Consider the following 21174-nt stretch of genomic DNA (forward strand, 5'->3'; position numbering starts at 1 on the left):
TTCCTCAAATTTGGGAAATTTTCAGCCATTATTTCTGTAAATAAACTATTTGCCCCATTCTCTCTCTTCTCCTTTGGAACTTACATGTGCATATATTGATCTACTTGATAGTGGCCCATACATCCCTTAGGCTCTCCTTGCTCTTTTTTTTTTTTTCTTATCTGACTCTATGATTTCAAATGACCTCTTTTCAAGTTTGCCGACATTTTCTTCTGCCTGATCAAGTCTGCTGTCAAACCCCTCTTAAAAATTTCTCGGTTCAATTAAAGTGTATTTCATCTCCAGAATGTCTGGTTTGTCCTTTTTAATAGTTTCTATCTCTTTGTTGATATTCTCACTTTGTTCATGCATCATTCCTGATTTTTTAAAGTCATCTATCTGTTCTCTTTTATCTCATAGAGTATCTTTATGACAACTATTTCGATTGTTTTTTTCAAGCAGCTCATAGATCTGTGTTTCCTTAGGATCAGTTTTGGAGTTTTTTATTTTTTTTCCTTTGATTGGGCTACATTTTTCTGTTTCTTTGTAGCTAATTTTGTTTCAACTAGAAGGTCAGAGGCAAAAAATGCTTGCTAAGTCTGATTAAAAGAGCCGCAGTACCTTCAAGGTCTGTCTACTGTGGTACTGGAGTGATTATTTCTATCTTGTCTCCTTTACAGCTTGGTCTGGAGAGCTGCCTTAGACTCTCCAATGAATCTATTCAAACAGCTGCCTCTGTTACCTTGACTTGTCTCAGATTCCGTTGACCCAAGATGGGGTCCTGGTACTAGGAATGTAAAACTGCCTCCATTATTTTGACTTGCTCCAGGTTAGGGAGAAGCTTACACAAGGCTCCTACTGACCGTGTTTCATTTCTAGCTTTAATGTCTGGGCACTGATTTCCCTAGGTTTAACTACTTGCTCCATGTTAAGGCCATGCTGTGGAAATCTGTCTGTGTGACTGTCACACAGGCCTGTCTGTGTGACAGTCACACAGGCCTGTCTGTGTGATTGTCAGGGAGAATTGGCCTGCCACAATAGGGCCTTCAGGAGGTAATTAAGTCATGAGGTCAGAGCCATCATGAATAGCATTAGGGTTTTTATAAAAGAGAAAGTTCATGGGTTTGCTCTCTGCTCTTCCACCATGTGAGGACACAGCCTTCATCTCCCTTTTTCTCTTCTACTGCTTCCACTATGTGAGGGGATAGTGTTCAGGCCACCATCTTGGAAGCAGAGATCAACCCTCAGAACTTTGAGAAATAAACTTCTTTTGTTTAGAAATTACCCAGTCTCAGGCATTTTCAGTGAAAACTTCCATAGTGATGATTTCCAGCTTTGATTAGCTCATACTCTGTGCCCTGTCCTGCATGAAGTGTTTCATGTGTGTTGTTCCACTCCATCCTCATAACATCCCTGTGATGTAGGTACTAGGTGGTGACACTGCTGTTTTGCATTTGGGGTCACTGAAAGTTACAGAGGTTTGTTAGCCTGCCCAATGTCAAAAACAGGAGGAGGCCAGGCACGGTGGCTCACACCTGTAATCTCAGCACTTTGGGAGGCTGAGGCGGGCAGATAGGTTGAGTCCAGGAGTTCAAGACCAGCCTGGGCAACATGGCAAAACCTCATCTCTACAAAACGAAAATAGAAAAAAACTAGCTGGACACGGTGGTACGCATGTAGAGCGGGTAAAATGGACTAAGACAAGCCTGCCAAACATCACCAATTTCCCTACACCTTTTACTGAAATCTTTTCTTGGCTTTATAATGGCTTGGGTGCTGTAGCTTCTCAGCTGGTCTCTGGAATTCTCACACAGGTGTTCTGGCCCATATATTGTTGTTAACCTTATGTCTCTGAGCAGAAGGAGGGCCGAGAGCTGTTTAGTCCATCATCTTGCTGACATCACCGTGCAATATATTTTGATGTGGTCGCTGCAACTGCTCTGTAGTCAAAGGCCCATCTATGAGAACTGAGCACCACATTGCCATCACAGTGGCCCCTCCTGCCCCTCCTCCTGCCCCAGTGGCCTCCTGCTGCCCCCGTGGCCCCTGGTTCTCCTGCACATAGTGGCAGCCCGTTAGGTGCTGATTCCCCAAGGCTCATCTTCCCCAGGTGAGCTGCATCTCTTCTCTCCGCAGCACTCTGGCCCCCAGAAGCTTCTCCACATTGCCCAGGAGCTCCTGCACACCGAGGAGACCTATGTGAAGCGGCTGCACCTGCTGGACCAGGTAGCCCACATGGCTTAGGGGCAGTTTCAGTATCTCTTAGCATTGGCTGGGCATTATAGGTGCAGTATGAATGACTTAAATACTAAAACTCAGACAAATTTAAGTCTGGTCTACAAACTTCTTTTTTTTTTTTGAGGCAGAGTCTCACTCTGTCACCCAGGCTGGAGTGCAGTGGCGTGATCTTGGCTCACTGCAACCTCTGCCTCTTGGGTTCAAGCAATTCCTCTGTCTCAGCCTCCTGAGTAGCTGGGACTACAGGCACACACCACCACGCCCAGCTAATTTTTGTATTTATAGTAGAGACGGGGTTTCACCATATTTGTCAGGCTGGTCTTGAACTCCTGACCTCAGGTGATCCACCAGCCTCGGCCTCCCAAAGTCCTGGGATTACAGGCGTGAGCCACCGCGCCCGTCCTAGAAACTTATTTTTTGTTTTCAGTGCTTGTAGCTCTGAGGAAATGGCTTTGCCAAGTCACCTGTGGGACATTTCTTTTTGGCAGCTGCATGATCTGAGCATGTAAATGGCTTCTGGATGTTTTTCTGCATAAGTACTTGGGACAGAGTTTGCCACTCATCTCTATCCACATGACAACGTGGGGTTTATGAGCACAGGAAATAAAGCACCCATGGAAGCCGGGGTTTTGACAGACGGTGCTGCTGCTGTTTTTATCTCACGAGAAAGAAAAGGAAGTCTGAACCTTCCATTTCGCATGAGAGGTGGCTGAGGAAAGATATCGTTCCCTGCCCTCAGGGGACTGTCCCTGCCTCACCCACATTCGTAAGTCATAAGTGAGCTTGCATTTAGACCATGAGGTTGTCTGAACCAGTTCGATGAAAAGGGAGGACAATAATTCTGAAATTCATTAAGAAAACACAAGGTGGCAGCAGCGGCCCCTCCCAAGCGCCCTCACCTGTGGCCGAAGCAGGGCGGCAACTGTGCTCAGTGGAAGAGGCTCACTGGCCACACGTGGGCTTCTCTATGCTCAGGTTTTCTGCACCAGGCTGACGGATGCTGGGATCCCTCCAGAAGTCATCATGGGCATATTCTCTAACATCTCCTCCATCCACTGCTTCCACGGGCAGTTCCTGCTGCCGGAGCTGAAGACGCGGATCACGGAGGAGTGGTGAGTACCATCTGCGGATGCCGTGGGGCCCCTCAAGTGGTTTCTAGACCTGGGTTCATGTGCCTGAGAGCCAGGCAAGTGCTGGGGGACTGTCTCATGGTGGCTGGGCGCCTCCCTTCTCCGCATGGTCCTGGGTCCGATCCAGACCCCACCCCTTCCTGGCTGGTGACCTTGGCCGGCCACTTACGGTCTCCAAGGCTTAGTTCCTGAGAAAGCGGATGATGCGGAATGAAGGGCTTTTAACGCCCCACTTGGGGCTCTGAAACTAAAATGAGGTTTGACATCTGGAAACACCACACAGTGGATAGTGCTAGTTGGTTTTATTGTCCCTCCTAGTTTATACTCCACCTTTGTTTTAAAAATGCTGTTTTTCCCTCTCAACAGTGGACCTCAGATCCTCCTGCTATCCCTGTGGCCTGTCCCTCTGTCCCACTGCTGCTTCTGTTCATTAGCAGAGGGACAGCTCAGTGCAAGTCACAATTCATGAAACATCCCAGGCTGGCCCCCAGACTCATCAGTTCCCCACGTTGGGTGTTGTGTTTCCCCTCATTGTGGGTGCCGCTGCTGTTTGACTTAGGGTCTCTGCTGCCTGGGCCCTTCGCAGGCTCGGTTTCCCTCTGCATGAGGAGCCTGGTCCTTCTGTGTCCCACAAGCCCGTTCTCCAGGCTGCAGCCCAGGAGACCACAGAGGCTTGACTGGAATGGGAGGCCAGGGGGAGTCCTTTCACCTGTTGCTCAGGGAGAGGCTGTGTCAATTTATAAATCTGTACAAGGACATGGTCCAGCTGCTGAACAGGTTACATTGTGTCCCCAAGGCAGTCAGGACTGGATGCAGCCTTCTGGCTGACAAAAATCCATGCTTGGTAGAGACAGGTTTTCTCCTGCAAGGCCCTGGAGACTGCTAACTCATGAGTGCATGTGTGACCTCCTCTGCAACTTTTATCACAGCACAGGAGTCTAATGACTTAGCCACCCTGCCCTTTGGACTTTTTTTTTTGAGACAGAGTCTCACTCTGTTGCCCAGGCTGGAGTGCAGTAGCGCGATCTCGGCTCACTGCAAGCTCCGCCTCCTGGGTTCACGCCATTCCCCTGCCTCGGCCTCCCAAGTAGCTGGGACTACAGGCACCCGCTACCACGCCCGGCTAATTTTTTGTATTTTTTTTTTTTTTTTTTTAGTAGAGACGGGGTTTCACTGTGTTGGGCAGGATGGTCTCGATCTCCTGACCTCGTGATCCGCCCACCTCGGCCTCCCAAAGTGCTGGATTACAGGCATGAGCCACCACACCCGGCCTGGACCTTTAAATTAAATGTATGAGTGCAGTTCACAGTCACGCCTTAGTGATGGCTTTGTGCCTGTGGCTTTTTTCTTTCTTTTTGAAACAGTCCTAAGGTCAAAGACGATTAGTATATTCTTCTGTTTCTTGAAAATTATTTGCAAATCCCTGTCCAAAGCAGCTTTTTTCATTATCAGTACTACAAAGAGCTACTTTCCACAGGACTTCGCCAGCATTGGATAGAACCATTGTTTCTAATCTTTGCCCATTTAAAAGGAGCATAATGGTATTTTGTTGGTTCTCTTTGATAACTGTGGTTCATCATTCAAGCGATTCTGCTACTACTGCTATCTCCTGTGTCTGGGTCACTGGTTCTAAGCTTGCAGCTTGCACTTTTAACTGTTTTACAGGCATCTTTCATTTAATTGCCCAGTTAACTATTTTCTACTCTACAAGACATAGGGGAGGAAGCTAAGGCTCAGAGAGGGTGACCAATTTGCTCACCATCACACAGAGCTGGCCTCCACCCCACACTCCCCTGGTGGAGTTCATGTCCACTAACCTCAGAGTCCCCATTGCACCCAGCTATTTCTCTGATGATCTATTTCTCCATGAAGGGACACAAACCCACGGCTCGGGGACATCCTGCAGAAGCTGGCCCCATTCCTGAAGATGTACGGCGAGTACGTCAAGAACTTTGACCGAGCCGTGGGGCTGGTGAGCACGTGGACCCAGCGCTCTCCACTGTTTAAAGACGTCATCCACAGCATCCAGGTAAGGTGGGCAGTGGTAGTGTGGACACGGATGTTCTCAAGATGCACAGAGCCTGGTGTTTTATTTTTTAAAAACATATATATATATATACACACATATACATATATATATATAATTTTTTTTTACTCCAAAAAGTAACATATGACATTACTGAAATTTTGGAACATAGAGAAAATTAGGAAAATTATGGGATGTGTCCAGATGCTCTGTTGATGCTTTGAGCCTTACAATAACTCCCAGAGATGAATCAGCTTTCCCATTGGAAAATCGTGGCTGAAGAGGCTGTGCAAGCTACAGCATCACGAGCTATTATCTGATGGAACCTGAATTCAAAGGACAGTCTCTGATTGCACAGTGTCCCTCCATATCTAGTGCAGGCATTTTTGTTTAAATGTTACATTGCTTTTTTGTTTTTAGCTTTCTGCTAACAGCCTCCTCACAGCCCTGGCTGCTCTTGTCTCCTGTAGGGCTGGTCTCTTTTTTCTTGATTCACAAGGCTTTTATATGCTAAGAACATCAACTGCTTTCTGTCATGCATGTCACAGATTATTTTCCCCCATTGATCTTTTTTTTTTTATTTTATTATTTTTTTTTGAGACAGAGTCTCACTCTGTCGCCCAGGCTGGAGTGTGGTGGCACGATCTCAGCTCACTGCAACCTCCGCCTCCTGGGTTCACGCCATTCTCCTATCTCAGCCTCCCGAGTAGCTGGGACTACAGGCGCCCACCACCAAGCCCAGCTAATTTTTTTGTATTTTTAGGAGAGATGGGGTTTCACTGTGTTAGCCAGGATGGTCTTGATCTCCTGACCTCATGATCCGCCCTCCTTGGCCTCTCAAAGTGCTGGGATTACAGGCGTGAGCCACCACACCCAGCCTGATCTTTTAACTTTGTGGTGGTGTTTGCCATAAAGAATTTTTTATTTTTTATTTTTATTTATTAATTTTTAAATTTTTTTTGAGATAGTCTCGCTCTGTCGCCCAGGCTGGAGTGCAGTGGCGTGATCTCAGTTCACTGCAAGCTCCGCCTCCCAGGTTCATGCCATTCTCCTGCCTCAGCCTCCCGAGTAGCTGGGACTACAGGCGCCCGCTACCACGCCTGGCTAATTTTTTGTATTTTTTAGTAGAGACGGGGTTTCACTGTGTTAGGCAGGATGTCTCAATCTCCTGACCTTGTGATCCACCTGCCTCAGCCCCCCAAAGTGCTAGGATTACAGGCGTGAGCCACCGCACCTGGCCCAGAATTTTTTATTTTTAAGTACCTCCACTCACCACTTCTTAAAATGTAAAGCTTATTTTTAAATGCATTTCCCATGACCCAAGACTATATAACCCCATCTCCACTAAAAATACAAAAATTAGCTGGGCATGGCATGCCTATAGTCCCACCTACTCTGAAGGCTGATTCAGGAGAATTGCTTGAACAGAGAGGCAGAGGTTGCAGTGAGCTGAGATCGCGCCTGCCATGTCCTGGATGACGTCTGCCTGGGGACACTCGAAGCAGACATGGCCCCGGTTGCAGGCCAGCCACTGGTCTGTGCATCCCCTCATCCTAGGCAGATTGGGCACAGGGCCAGGCAGGCTGTGGGGGAGGGCTGTCCACCTGGACTCAGTACCGTCCAGCCATTCCCTGAAGGTGACTTTGCCCCCCAGGGATCCCAGGCCATATCTGCAGACATTGGGTGCACCCAGCATCTGGTGGGTGGGGTCCAGGGATGCTGCAAAACACGTTGCAGCAGACAGGATGGCCCACCGCAGAGAATTCTCCAACCCGAATGTCCATAGTGCCCAGGCTGAGAAGCCCTGATGTGGACAAAACAGGATTGCGTGACAGTCAAGTTGCCCGTGGCGTTTGCAGGTTTCCTTCCTTTAATCCAAAGCATATTGTAAACGTTAAACTTTTATTTTGAAATAACTTTAAACCTTTACAGGAAAGTTGCAAAAATGACAAATTGTTATGCATTATTAACATTTTGTCTGGCTTACTTTATTATTCTCTCTAAACTCATACAGATGATGATGACTTTTGAGCGTTTTGAAACTAAGTTGCAGACACCGTAACCCTTTATCACTAAATATGTGAACAAGGATATTCTCTTGCGTACTCCCAGCACAGTGATCAAAATCGGGGATTTTATACCGACGTCCTGGTGCTATCTACTCCACAGCCCACACTCAGATGTCACTGATTGTCCCAATAACATTCTTGTTTTCTGATCCATAACCCAACCCAGGGCCACACATTGCGCTCATTATTGTATTTGTCCTCTTGGGTCTGGAACAGGCCTCCGTCCTTGTCTTTTTGAGGGGTGCAGCCTAGTTACTTGTAGACTGCCTGCTTCGGTTTTTTTGCTGTTTCTCCACAGTTTGATTGAGGCTGTGCCTTTTCCTGGAGTGAGGCTGTGCTCTTCTCCCTGCGTCCTGCCCGGTGACGCAGTCTCTGCGTCCCAATCCTGGAGATACTCACTTGATAAAGGGCGTGTCTGTCAGGACTCCTCAGGTGAAGCTGGGTTTTTTCCCCATTAATAAGTTTCTTGGCCGGGCGCGGTAGCTCATGCCTGTAATCCCAGCACTTTGGGAGGCCAAGGTGGGCGGATCACCTGAGGTCAGAAGTTTGAGACCAGCCTGGGCAACATAGTGAAACCCTATCTCTACTAAAAATACAAAAATTAGCTGGGTGTGGTGGCATACTCATGCCTGTAATCCCAGCTACTTGGGAGGCTGAGACAGAATTGCTTGAGCTGGGGAGGCGGAGGCTATAGTGAGCCAAGATCACTCCACTACACTCCAGCCTGGGTGACAGAGCAAGACTCCATCAAAAAAAAAAAAAAAAAAGGTTCGGCCAGGCGCAATGGCTCACACCTGTAATCCCTGCACTTTGGAAGGCCGAGGTAAGCAGATCACAAGGTCAGGAATTCGAGACCAGCCTGACCAACATAGTGAAACCCCATCTCTACAAAAAATACAAAAATTAGCCAGGTGTGGTAGTGCGCGCCTATAATCCCAGTTACTTAGGAGGCTGAGGCAGGAGAATCACTTGAACCTGGGAGGCGGAGGTTGCAGTGAGCCGAGATCACACCATTGCACTCCAGCCCCGGCAACAGAGCGAGACTCCATCTCAAAAAAAAAAAAAAAGTTTCTTATAGGGAGGTACTTGGAGATTATGTGAATATCTTGACAGAAACAGTTGTTTTTATGAAGATTGTCGACTTGGGTTTCTCTCACCCTGTTGTATCCCAGGCATTTTTGAGCTCATCTGAGCTGGAAGCCGTTCTGTTCTGGGCCCTGAGCCGGGTGAGGGTGGTTGAGGCCCTCGAGTTGCTGGCAGGTGGGTGGGGAAGCTGGTGGACAGGACGACAGAGGCAGCAGGCCCTCACAGGCTGCCCAGTGGGCATCATCAGGGGAGGCAGAGGCAAAGTGGTCTGGGCAGGAGGACCCGAGTGGGGAGCACAGAGTTGACAGGGTGGCAGCACTCAGCACACGTGTCTGGGGTTCGGATGCCAGATGGAGACACGGCAGTGAGGAGGTGCTGCAGGGTGTGAGAGGAGGCACAGGGAGCCAGTGAGCAGAGCTGGGCACGGGTGGAATGCGAAGGTCTCAGCACCTGATGGAACACTGGTGTGTTTACATCGAGAGCGATCTGCAGAAGGACTCCCCGAGTGGCTTCTAGGCATGAGGACAGGCCCTGGCCCGATTCCCAGTGGGGACGGTTGGGTGAAGCTCTGCCTGATTTCTCAGGAGAGGAGTCAAGGGAGCCCTGCTTAGGCCCACGGGTGGGTGAGAGTGGGGAGAACCCACTGTTGATGCGAGGAGACAGTCCTGTCCAGGCATTTATTTTCTCCACCAAGGATGCGTATAAGACAGCCAGCTCTGGGCCAAGGGCCAGCCTGCCTGGGGTTCCAGTCCTTGCTCCATTGGTCAGTCTTTCTGAGCCTCAGTTTCCCCCGTTGTAAAGTGTAGTCTGTGCCAGCCATGTCTTGAAGGACAGTCAGTTCTGGGCAGCCAGTTCCAGGCAGCTTCCTGGGGCTGTGGTGGCCAGAAGCCGGGGTTGGGGCCAGTGTCCACACACATGTCCTTGGGGTGCCCCATCCTCCCTCTGTCCCCACAGAAGCAAGAGGTATGCGGGAACCTGACGCTGCAGCACCACATGCTGGAGCCTGTGCAGAGGGTCCCCCGGTACGAGCTGCTGCTCAAGGACTATCTGAAGAGGCTCCCGCAGGACGCCCCAGACCGGAAGGATGCAGAGAGTGAGCTAGGGCCAAGGGCTCCCAGGAGGGTGCAGGGGCACCTGCCAAGAACTCTGGGGTTGGGGAGAGAGGGGGAGAGAGAGTCGTGGGGTCACGGGGGTAGGGGAGAGAGAAAGAGAGACCAGAGGGAAAGAGACAGAGACAGGGGAGGGAGAGAGATGGAGACAGAGAGAGAGATAGGGAGACGTTGGGGAAAGAGAGGGAGAGGGAGGGAGAAACAGACAGGGGAGGAGAGAGAGACACACAGAGACAGAGAAAGGAGGGGGAGAGAGAGAGAAAGAGAGAGAACGAGTGAGCCCCGTAGCAGCCCAGGAAGGGACTTAGTGTCTTTGACGGCAGAGAAAAATCTCCCCTGCTTGAAGTATGCGGGTGGACATTGGTCTGGGGAAGGTGCTGCTAAATGCTGGCCCTGTTCAGAGCTTAGGCCCCAGGAATGGGCCTCATGGGGCTGGTGGGGGCTGCTCCTAGTCCAAGGGCAGTGACTGGTGTGGCTGGCAGGCAGCCCGGACAGGCGTCTGTGCAGGATCGTGGGAGCCCCCTGCCTGGTATTGGCCCCAGAAGGGATGTGTCTGCAGGGTCGGGGGCAGGGTCACCCCCTTCCTCTGGGCCAGTCCTCTAGAGTAGCCCAGGCACCCTGGGAAAGGCCGAGAGCAGAGACAGATCCTCTTTGGAGGCAGCTGCCCTGGAGTCCCTCAGGCAAGCAAAAACGGAGCCACCGTGGCCCCAGGCTGAACCCAGTCTTCCTCCCGCAGGGTCCTTGGAGCTCATCTCCACAGCCGCCAACCACTCCAATGCCGCCATTCGGAAAGTGGTGAGTGTGGGGCTCCAGCGGTGACCTGCAGGGTGGTGCAGCAAGAGTGAGGGCCAGAGACCTTTGTGGGCCAGCCCCTTTGCCCCCATCCTTCGGGGGGCTCCACGAGTGACTCTTTTACACCTCCTTCCACCCCCATCCCCAGGGGGGTCAGCCGGACAGCCCCGCCCCTTGCTATAATAGATCTGTGTCCTTGGTGAATTATTTAGCACTCTATGCCTTAGTTTCCCCATCTATAAAATGGGAGCCCCGACAGAGCCTGTCTCACTGGGCGTCTGTGGAGAGTAAAAGAATCACTCTACAGCCAGGCGCGGTGGCTCACGCCTGTAATCCCAGCACTTTGGGAGGCCGAGGCGGGCGGATCATGAGGGGAGATCGAGACCATCCTGGCTAACACGGTGAAACCCCGTCTCTACTAAAAATACAAAAAATTGGGCGTGGTGGTGGGCGGCTGTAGTCCCAGCTACTCAAGAGGCTGAGGCAGGAGAATGGCGTGAACCTGGGAGGCGGAGCTTGCAGTGAGCCGAGATCGCGCCACTGCACTCCAGCCTGGGCATCAGAGCAAGACTCTGTCTCAAATTAAAAAAAAAAAAAAGTGTATAATAAACAAAAACCAGGAAAAAAAAAGGGAATTTCCTTTGTTTTCTAAGTATCCATTACCTAGGCAGTTTCATTTAATTATCCAAATCCGGGTCTTTTCACCCAAAACTCACACACCTCTCAGAGAACGGCTGTTTCATGACTCCTAAAACACTAAGGAGAGTGAGAGCTGCAACATGTCCAGGGTCAGCCCCAAGTCCTGCCCCACAAGGTGGTCCCCGGCCTGCCCCAGAAAGTGTCGGCCACGTGTTACCATGGAACTCAGCCCTAAATGGCCTGAGCCCATGGCAATTTTTGTGTTCAAAAGCCTCAGCAAGGCCAGGCGTGGTGGCTCATGGCTGTAATCCCAGCACTTTGGGAGGCCGAGGCGGGCGAATCACTTGAGGTCAGGAGTTCAAGACCAGCATGGCCAACATGGTGAAACCCCGTCTCTACTAAAAATACAAAAATTAGCCAGGCGTGATGGCTCACACCTGTGAGCCACCAGGTGTGGGGGGAAAAAAAAGAATCAGTCTACATAGAATGCTCAGAACAGGACCTGCCTGGTGCAGTAAGTGTCAATGCTCAGTGTTATTGTCATTCATTCACTCACTAAAGCTGCATTAGTCCCTTCATGGACTGGCTCTGTGCTCACTCAGCCCTCCGGGACATGACAGGTACATACCCAGTCCTCTTAGTGCACACCAGGTGCTTGCCCAGCCCTCCCAGTACATGCCAGGTGCGTGCATTTGTCCACTATTAGACACCAGCTGCACACGCAGCTCCCCAGTACATAACAGATTCACACCCAGCCCCCCCAGTACACACCAGCTGCACACCCAGCTCCCCGGTACATACCAGGTTCACACCCAGCCCCCCGGTACACACCAACTGCACACCCAGCCCCCAGTAGTGGGCAGGTACACACCCCGCTCCCCTGTGTATATACCAGGTACCTGCCCATTCCCCCAGTTCTCAAAAGACCCTCACCCCTACCCTAGTCTGCTCCTCTAAGCTCTCTGCTGCTGGCTCCTCTAGTGCCCCCTACACCCTGTGCCCACTTGCACCTACCTGCATTGGTGCCAGAAACGGGTCAGCCAAACCCAGCCGCCTCCAGGGTGTACAGACTGAGATCACTCAGGTCCAAGGACGGGGCTTCCGAGGCACGGCAGGTCCAGACTCGGACATGTGGCTGTTGTCGAGGTTGCCGCAGGCTCAGCTCTGCGTTCTGCTACACTGGCATCCGGCTCAGAGCTGGACCATGAGCTTTGACCCTGTCCCATCGTACTTCTGGGTGCTGGTTACCCATGTGACTACCCCACCAGTCACCATGGCCAGGGGAAGGTGACATATGGATTGTCCAAGTCTGGGTCTCAGATACTCAACTGACCTCTCTGTGCCTCAGTTTCCTTGTCTATAAAATGAAGATAACAATGGCACTCACCTCACTAGGTGAGTTAAAACATGTGTCATGTAGAACAGCACATGGCTTACAGCAATGGTTAGCTCTGTTGCTGTTTATCATTGTTATTATGCTCTGCATGGTGAACTCCTATTCATCCTTCAATACCCAACTCAAACATCACTCTGTTTTCCCTCCCACCCTTGTCAGTAGCTCATTGCCCTCTCTGGATTCTGGGCCACGGTTGCAGGGAAGGACTCCGCGCATCTCTAGGTCACCAGCCACTCTCACAGACCTTTGGTGCCTGAGTCCCATGTCTCTTGCAGGAGAAAATGCACAAGCTCTTGGAGGTGTATGAGCAGCTGGGTGGGGAAGAAGACATTGTCAACCCGGCCAATGAGCTGATCAAAGAGGGCCAAATCCAGAAGTTGTCAGCCAAGAACGGCACCGCCCAGGACCGCCACCTCTTCCTGGTGAGCCTGGCCCCTGCCAGCCCAGCCACAGAGCCTCCCTTGCCATTTGCCTCAAGCCCAGGGCAGTGCCAGGAGGGCTCTGGCTGCCCAAGGACATGGGCTCTTCTGTGGCCTCTCCTACTGGGCCTCTGGCTCCCTCTGAGACCCTCAGCATCCCTCCCCCAGCCACAGGGAGCCTCCCTCCTCCACATCCAGACACCAAACTTTTGCCAACAGCTCTTCCCCATTTGCTGCAAATATCTCATTTTTCAATCCCTCACAGCCAATACCTCTTTCCTCCCCAGAACTGAGCAGACTCCAGCTTGTAGCAACCAGGAGAGCACAGAGAACTGTAGCAGCGAATCACAGTTTCAACTATTCCTGAGCCAAACCCTGGCCGGGAGGGAGGGGGAAGGTGGGATGGAAGTGTAATTCGAGACTCACCCTGGGTGCCATGGCACAGTAGAAACAGATGTGGTTCTTCTTTCCTCCTCCATTTTCCTCTAGCTTCTAATTCTCCTTGAATAAACAATTATTTCTTTGAAAGGTTTTTTTTTAAGTTTTTAAAAATTACGTTAACTAAAACTCATTTTTGCTTTACAATTCCGAGTTTTGACTAATGCAGTTGTGACCACAATCAAGTTACAGAAAAAGGTTTTTTTTGTTTGTGTTTGTTTTTGTTTTTGTTTTAAGACAGTCTTGCTCTGTCGCCCAGGCTGGAGTACAATGGCTCAATCTCGGCTCACTGTAACCTCCACCTCCCAGGTTCAAGCAATTGTCCTGCCTCAGCCTTCTGAGTAGCTGGGATTACAGGCGTGCTCCACCACGCCCGGCTAATTTTTGTATTTTTAGTAGAGATGGGGTTTCACCATGTTGACCAGTCTGGTCTCGAACTCCTGACCTCAGGTGATCTGCCCACCCAAAGCGCTGGTATTACAGGCGTGAGCCACCTCACCTGGCCAAGTTACAACTTGATCACTGCCCCCGCCCACCGCCCCAGTTCCCTTGTCCCACCACTTTGTGGGCAAGCACTTGCCTGCCCTGGCAACCATGGATCTCTTCTCTGTTTCTAGAATTTTGCCTTTCCCAAATGTCATATCAATGCCATGAGATGAGTCTGTCTCCTTTAGCTCACCATGTGGGTTTGAGAGATTCATCCATGTTGGTGAATGTATCAGTAGCTCATTCAAAAGATTTGGTTTGGCTGGACGTGATGGCTCACACCTGTAATCCCAGCACTTTGGGAGGCTGAGGTGGGCAGATCACCTGAGGTCAGGAGTTTGAGACCAGCCTGGCCAACATGCTGAAACCCCGTCTCTACTAAAAATGCAAAAATTAGCTGGGCACGGTAGCACCCGCCTGTAACTCCAGCTACTTGGGAGGCTGAGGCAGGAGAAGCTCTTAAACATGGGAGAAGGGGTTTGCAGTGAGCCAAGATAGCGCCATTGCACTTCAGCCTGGGCAACAAGAGCAAGACTCCATCTCAAAAAAATAAAAAAAGTTTTTTTTTTTAATTATACAATTAGCTCATGTTCATGGTTTAAAAATTTAAAAATAGAAATGAACAAAAATAAAGCTAGCGACTAGAGTCTCCTCACTCAAAGATGTAACCGTAGTTAAAATTACTGCACATATCTTTTAAAAATATTTTTCACTTTATAACATTAAAAAAAAATGAAAAGGATCCCATGTGAGAAGCTCACTGAGGCCCCTGGGGTGGCCTGTGGGCAGCTCTCGTTCCTCACTTGTGCCATCCCTCTTGCAGTTCAACAGCATGATCCTTTACTGCGTGCCCAAGCTGCGGCTCATGGGCCAGAAGTTCAGCGTCCGGGAGAAGATGGACATCTCAGGCCTCCAGGTGGGTGAGCTCCTCCATCTCAAACCTGTCCTTCTGGAAGGGGCACTGAGCAGGGCTGGGGACACCGGGCTCTGGCCGCTGAGGCACTCACCTCTGTGCAGCCTGGCACCCCTACCTGCTTTTCCAAGCCATAGACCCTATCTGTGACCAAGGCATTGTCTCAGTCCTGGTGCCCCAGGCTGGAAGGGCAGGATTCCACCCCTCTCTGCTTGGCCCACCTGCCACGTTGCTGCCAACTCCCCTTTCTGCAGAGCCTTGGAGGATGCAGGGGGCAGTAGGGATGGCACCAGGACCTGGACTGAACCCTGTCACCTGTGAGACTGGGACTCAAACATGAAGCCAGGTTGAGGAAAATCCTGGTGGGGGGGGCCTGTTCCTTGCCTGTTCCTGGTCCCAAGTTTTCCTGTTTCCTTTTTTTTTGAGACAGAGTCTCGCTCTGTCACCCAGGCTGGAGTGCAATGGCATGATCTTGGCTCACTGCAACCTCCACCTCCTGGGTTCAAGGGATTCTCCTGCCTCACCCTGCCGTGTAGCTGCGATTACAGGTGCGTGCCACCACGCCCAGCTAATTTTTGTATTTTAGTAGAGACGGGGTTTTGCCATGTTTGCCAGGCTGGTCTCAAACTCCTGACCTCGTGATCCACCCGCCTCGGCCTCCCAAAGTGCTGGGATTACAGGCGTGAGCCACCGCACCCAGCCTAGTTAGTCATTATTTTTAATGGTATTTCTTAACCTGGAGTGCAATGGCGTGATTTCGGCTCACTGCAACCTCCACCTCCTAGGTTCAACGGATTCTCCTGCCTCACCCTCTGGAATAGCTGTGATTACAGGTGTGCGCCACCATGCCCGGCTAATTTTTGTGTTTTTAGTAGAGACGGGCTTTCAGCATGTTGGTCAGGCTGGTCTCAAACTCCTGACCTCATGATCCACCTGCCTCGGCCTCCCAAAGTGCTGGGATTACAGGCATCAGCCACCGTGCCCAGCCATGACCGATTTTTTATAGAGAAACAAAAGAAAAGTATAGAAATACTATAAAAAGCCGGGCACATAGTTTTGGTGGCTCACGCCTACAATCCTAGAACCTTGGGAGGCTGAGGTAGGAGGATCCCTTGAACCCAGGGCTCACGCCTACAATCCTAGAACCTTGGGAGGCTGAGGTAGGAGGATCCCTTGAACCCAGGAGTTCGGGACCAGCCTGGGCAGTGTAGTGAAACCGTGTCTCTATAAAAAACAAAAAATTAGCCATGGCCGGGCGCGGTGGCTCACGCTTGTAATCCCGGCACTTTGGGAGGCCGAGGCAGGCGGATCACGAGGTCAGGAGATCGAGACCACAGTGAAACCCCGTCTCTACTAAAAATACAAAAAAATTAGCCGGGCGTGGTGGCGGGCGCCTGTAGTCCCAGCTGCTCAGAGAGGCTGAGGCGGGAGAATGGCGTGAACCCAGGAGGTGGAGCTTGCAGTGAGCCGAGATTGCGCCACTGCACTCCAGCCTGGGCGACAGAGCGAGACTCCGTCTCAAAAAAAAAAAAAATTAGCCAGTCATGGTGGTGCACATCTCTATTCCCAGGTACTTGGGAGGCTGAGGTGGGAGAATCGCTTGAGCCCAGGAGGTCAAGGCTGCAGTGAGCTATGATTGTGCCACTCACAGCGCTCCAGCTTGGCTGACAGGGCAAGACCCTGTCTCAAAAATAATTTTAAAAATAATAATAAAATAACCTTAAAAAAAGATACTTTATCTAGTTAGTCTTTTTTTTCTTAACCTGAATTCAGAGAATTTCAAGGTAAGAAGGGATTTTTGGTGGCATTAAGCAAATGATTACATATTTTGATTTAGCAAATATTTTTGGAGCACCCATTAATTCAAAGCCCTCCCTACAGGGGACAGGGACCCATTCCAGTCCCCCAGCAACCACTGCAATGAGACACGGAACAGGCGTGAGCTACCGCGCCCAGCCATGGTCTCTGTGGTCTCATCCTGATGGAAGAGGATGGGATCTGCGGCTGCGGTTCTATGAAGAAGTGACCCCATTTTCATTAGTTCTGGGCACACGTTGTCCTCTTTACATCTCTAATCTCAGGGCGCACCTGCTCAGGGGCTCAGACTCTGCAGGGTGGCTAAGGCCATCCTCGCTCTTCTCATCAGATCCCTTTCCATCCTAAGGGGACATGGCTGCTGTGGGGGGCAGTGCCCAGTGGTGCCTGTGGGGATGGCTTGGCTTCAAGGAGGATGGATGGGGCGACATGGGGAGGAGGTCTGACGGGCTGGGTGTCCAGGGGCGGGTTTGGTCAGCAGAGTTCCAAGCACAGAAGACGAGCAGTCCTAGCTGTGTCTGAGCAGGATGGGAGGCCCGCTGTCCCTGATGGACCAGCTCGTGCAGCAGCCACGGTGACCTAAGCCTCTGCGCCCCTCTCCCTGCAGAACTGTGGGGCCGCAGGCTCACCTCTGTTACCTCCTTGGGGAAACACTTCTAAGTCAGAAAACATGAGGCTGGAGCTAAAATGACCAGCCTGGGTTTGCTTTGTTCTTTGTTCTTGCCCCTTCAGGTGCAGGATATCGTCAAGCCAAACACAGCACGTACATTCATCATAACGGGAAGAAAAAGGTCCCTGGAGCTGCAGACACGGTACGGAACAGGCTGTTTCTAGTGAACGTCTTTGACCTCATGTCTTCTTTTTCTAAACTGGATAACCTTGCAATATGTTTTTATTTATGCATGGCTTAAAATTTAACAGTACTGTTACCAAAACACCAGGGTTCTGTCTAGGTCCTGTGCTTGCTGCACAGAAAGCCAATCACTGAGATGATTATTGCCAAGGAAGAAGCTTTAATTGGCCGAGGAGATGGGAACTCAGTCTCAAATCCATCTCTCTTACCAACTAAAACTAGGGGCATTATACAGCAGGGAATAAATGTAACAATATATAAGAAGCAGGAACTAGGGAGGGGCAAGGAAGCAATCATGATGAATAAAGGGTCTGGGCATCTCATTGCCTGGATGTGGTGACCTGGTGAGTTTCAGTCCCTTGATGGTTTTTTTGAGAGGGCTGAAGGTGTTTTCTGAGGAAGGAACTCAGATAAAACAAATGTTAACTTTCTTTTTTTTTTTTTTTGAGACGGAGTCTCGCTCTGTCGCCCAGGCTGGAGTGCAGTGGCGCAGTCTTGGCTCACTGCAAGCTCCGCCTCCCAGGTTCACGCCATTCTCCTGCCTCAGCCTCTCCGAGTAGCTGGGACTACAGGCGCCCGCCACCACGCCCAGCTAAGTTTTTGTATTTTTAGTAGAGACGGGGTTTCACTGTGGTCTCGATCTCCTGACCTCCTGATCCACCCGCCTCGGCCTCCCAAAGTGCTGGGATTACAAGCGTGAGCCACCGCGCCCGGCCTTAACTTTCAAGCTCTAAGACCAGAAGGGTCAATTTGTATGTTTATCAGATAAACTATCAATGGGACTCAGGGCGGTTTCAGTACCTAGGGAAGTTGATGAAAATTAAGCCTCTGCCCACCTCCTGTTCAGCAGACCCAGCACGTTCTTAGTCCTCTCTTGAGTATCCTTCTAGGATTTTCTTTCTTTTTTTTGAGACAGAGTTTCGCTCTTGTTGCCCAGGCTGGAGTGCAGTGGCACAATCTCGGCTCACTGCAACCTCTACCTCCCAGGTTCAAGTGATTCTCCTGCCTCAGCCTCCTGGGTAGTTGGGATCACAGGCGCCCACCACGCCAGGCTAATTTTTTGTTTGAGTGAAAACCCAACGGGATTTCACCATGTTGGCCAGGCTGGTCTCGAACTCTTGACCTCAGGTGATCCACACCCTCTTGGCCTCCCAAAGTGCTGGGATTACAGGTGTGAGCCACCGTGCCCGGCCCCTTCTAGGATTTTCTATGCACATGCACATATATCTACATTTTAAATCACAGATGGCTGTTTACTGTATAACCTGTTCTGCATCTTGCTTTTTCACTTAATTTGTCAAGAACCATCCCATATCTGCACACCATTCCTAAAGCAACATAATTTTCCATTATGATCATTAGCTAGTTCCCACTGACGAGGACCTGGGCTCCTCCTGAACCTGGCCATCACAAATGCTGCTACAAGCAGTGTCCTTGTTTTTAGGTGTTTCTGCATATGTGTAACTGTAGCCATCAGATAGATTGCTGACATAGAATTGCTGGTCACAGGGTAGTGCATCTGTTTGAAATTTTGGTGGCTGTTATCACACTATGCTTTAAGGTGATGTCAGGCTGTGCTCTAATTAGCCATACGTGGGAGTTCTGTTCTCCCACACCCCACCAACATGGGATCTTTGTAATGACCCATTATGGTCCAAAGAGGCATTGAATTACAGCCACTGCAGAGGGCTCCACATGGCTCACCTGGCCCCACCAGGCCACGAGTGTTTTGAGGCCCTTGGGGCCAATCTTCCCATCCTTGAGTTGCATTGACAAGCCAGTGTGTGGCTCGGGTGTGCTGCAGGGCTGAGAGAGGGCTGGTCATTTAGAGTCAGTATCTAAGACTGGATTAATACAAGACTGTTTTGGTTTTATAGGACAGAGGAAGAGAAGAAAGAATGGATTCAGGTGAAGCTTCTAAAGTTGTAAAGTAACCAAATGCTTGAGTGATTGAGTGATTGAGCAGTAAGGCCATTCATGTTGGGGCAGAGGGTGGGGGCCCTGGCCTCCGGGACTGCTGGCCCTGTGCCGCACCCTGCAGGGATGCAGTGACTACACTGTGCCTTCATAAGCACCTTCAGATGCCACAAGCCTTTCAACCTATTCATTTCTTTGAGGGCCCCCAAATAAACATGAATGGGCCTGGTGGAGTCACAGGCAAGGTTCCCCGCTCAGGGTGGATCTCCTCAATCTGGACAGCTCCATGGGGAGACCACATCATTGGTAGGGGGAAGGGAGATGGCCAGTGGCCTGGGCATCGTTCTGGGAATGCCAAGGCCCGTCCTCAGGACAGAGGCAGGCATGTCCCTCCTGTGGGTAGCATCCTCCCATGCCCCTTGATAGTCCTCCCTGTTGTGTTGCTGTGTCCAGATCATCCAGGCCACCATCGAGAAGCACAAACAGAACAGCGATACCTTCAAGGCTTTCGGTGGCGCCTTCAGCCAGGATGAGGACCCCAGCCTCTCTCCAGACGTGCCTGTGAGTCAGTGGCCTGAGGCGCAGAGGGACCTCCAGGGGACGGGCTGCCTGTGGAGAGCAGAAGTCACTGGCGTCTGGGTGGGCAGCCTGACCTCCAGGCTTTCCTCCTGCTACACCAGGGACCAGTACAGCGGGCACTCTCTTGTGTTAAAAGAAAAACTTAAGACAAATTAAATTTAACAATTTAATTGAGCAAACAACTATTTGTGGATGGGATAGCACCCGCCCCCTACAACCCCTGAGACCACAATAGGTCCAGAGAGCCTCCTGAGCTGCTGTGTGGTCAGAGAGGATTTATGGACAGAAAAAGGAAAGTGAGGCACAGAAACAGCTGGGTTGGTTACAGCTCCGCGTTTGCCGTATTTGAACATGGTTTGAACAGTCGGCCACCTTCCCATGGCAGCTTTAGGCTGAACTTAATTTCACCCCTACTCACCCTCCACTAAGTGCCGCTGCAGCCTGCTGGGCCCCAGGCCCGTGGTCAGCGCCCAGGTGGGTGGGAAAGCAGGATGTGGGCGTGGAGGAAGTGCTCCTGCGTGACCTGTTTGGTTGTCTGGTGCCTTCTGCACAGCATCCTACACACCAAGGCATGTTACATCATCCCCATAGAAACTGAGTCTGAGGAGCTCTGTGACGTCCCCAGGCCATGGGTGGTGGAACTGGCATCACAGGGCTGTGGTGCACTGCCTGCATACCACTCTGTCTGGCCCAGCACAGCCCACGACTGCAGACACCTTTCTGTGATTGTATTTCCCCCCGAGTGCCCCCGTGTCCTGGGAGAGGGTGGCTCAGAGCCCCTTGAGGGAAGCAGTAGGAGCATCTCACTCCCCATCCTCATGTGGAGCCACCCCAAGGGCCCAGGGGGATTTCATTTGGAGACTTAGGCTGGGAAAGAGGCAGAGCTACAGGGTCCTTGCCTCGAAGCCTGGCCAGGGAGTCAGGGCTGCAGCCTCAGGGCCAAGCCTCAGCCATTTCTCCCCCTGGGGCTTCCCTGGAGTCAGGGAGAGAGGATTGGGTGAGGAGGCCGATCTCTGCCCGCTGTGAGGAAGGCCCTGGAGCCACTGGCCCTGGACAAGGCATAGGGGTTGGAACTGTAGCAAGGACATATCCGGGGAGGCACCCAGGAGAGATGGTGCCCTGAACCCTATGCCAGGCCCTCTGCTCCAGCCTTCACGGGGGCACCAGGCATGACTCAGAGTGAGGGTGCCCCAACTCTCACCTCCTGGTCCAGATCCCGCAGGCCTGAATCCCAACTCCAGGCTGGTTCTGCCCTCCCTACCACCTCCAGGGGTCTGCCTGGCACAGCCC

General features: G+C 51.2%; 1 protein-coding gene and 1 long non-coding RNA gene across 15 annotated transcripts in view; one reads left to right on the plus strand and one right to left on the minus strand.

Moving 5' to 3' along the window:
- Positions 1 to 21174, plus strand: part of FGD3 (FYVE, RhoGEF and PH domain containing 3) — a 161040-nt gene that overhangs the window by 125012 nt on the left and 14854 nt on the right. For all 14 annotated transcript variants that reach the window (XM_032164539.2, XM_058445949.1, XM_058445948.1 and 11 more), the window contains 10 exons: positions 2116 to 2205; positions 3193 to 3329; positions 5220 to 5376; positions 9483 to 9621; positions 10374 to 10432; positions 12740 to 12886; positions 14631 to 14723; positions 17268 to 17347; positions 19266 to 19296; positions 19759 to 19866. In XM_032164539.2, coding sequence (XP_032020430.1) covers positions 2116 to 2205; positions 3193 to 3329; positions 5220 to 5376; positions 9483 to 9621; positions 10374 to 10432; positions 12740 to 12886; positions 14631 to 14723; positions 17268 to 17347; positions 19266 to 19296; positions 19759 to 19866 — 1041 coding nt within the window. The remainder of the gene's footprint in view (positions 1 to 2115; positions 2206 to 3192; positions 3330 to 5219; positions 5377 to 9482; positions 9622 to 10373; positions 10433 to 12739; positions 12887 to 14630; positions 14724 to 17267; positions 17348 to 19265; positions 19297 to 19758; positions 19867 to 21174) is intronic.
- LOC116475250 (uncharacterized) lies at positions 7342 to 13838 on the minus strand. The gene is made up of 3 exons (XR_004249851.2): positions 13821 to 13838; positions 12083 to 13384; positions 7342 to 9674 (listed from the first exon to the last, which is right to left on the minus strand). It is a non-coding gene; the product is annotated as an uncharacterized LOC116475250 (long non-coding RNA).

The sequence above is a fragment of the Hylobates moloch genome, unplaced genomic scaffold (genome assembly GCF_009828535.3).
Source record: "Hylobates moloch isolate HMO894 unplaced genomic scaffold, HMol_V3 SCAFFOLD_10, whole genome shotgun sequence".
Taxonomy (NCBI): domain Eukaryota; kingdom Metazoa; phylum Chordata; class Mammalia; order Primates; family Hylobatidae; genus Hylobates; species Hylobates moloch.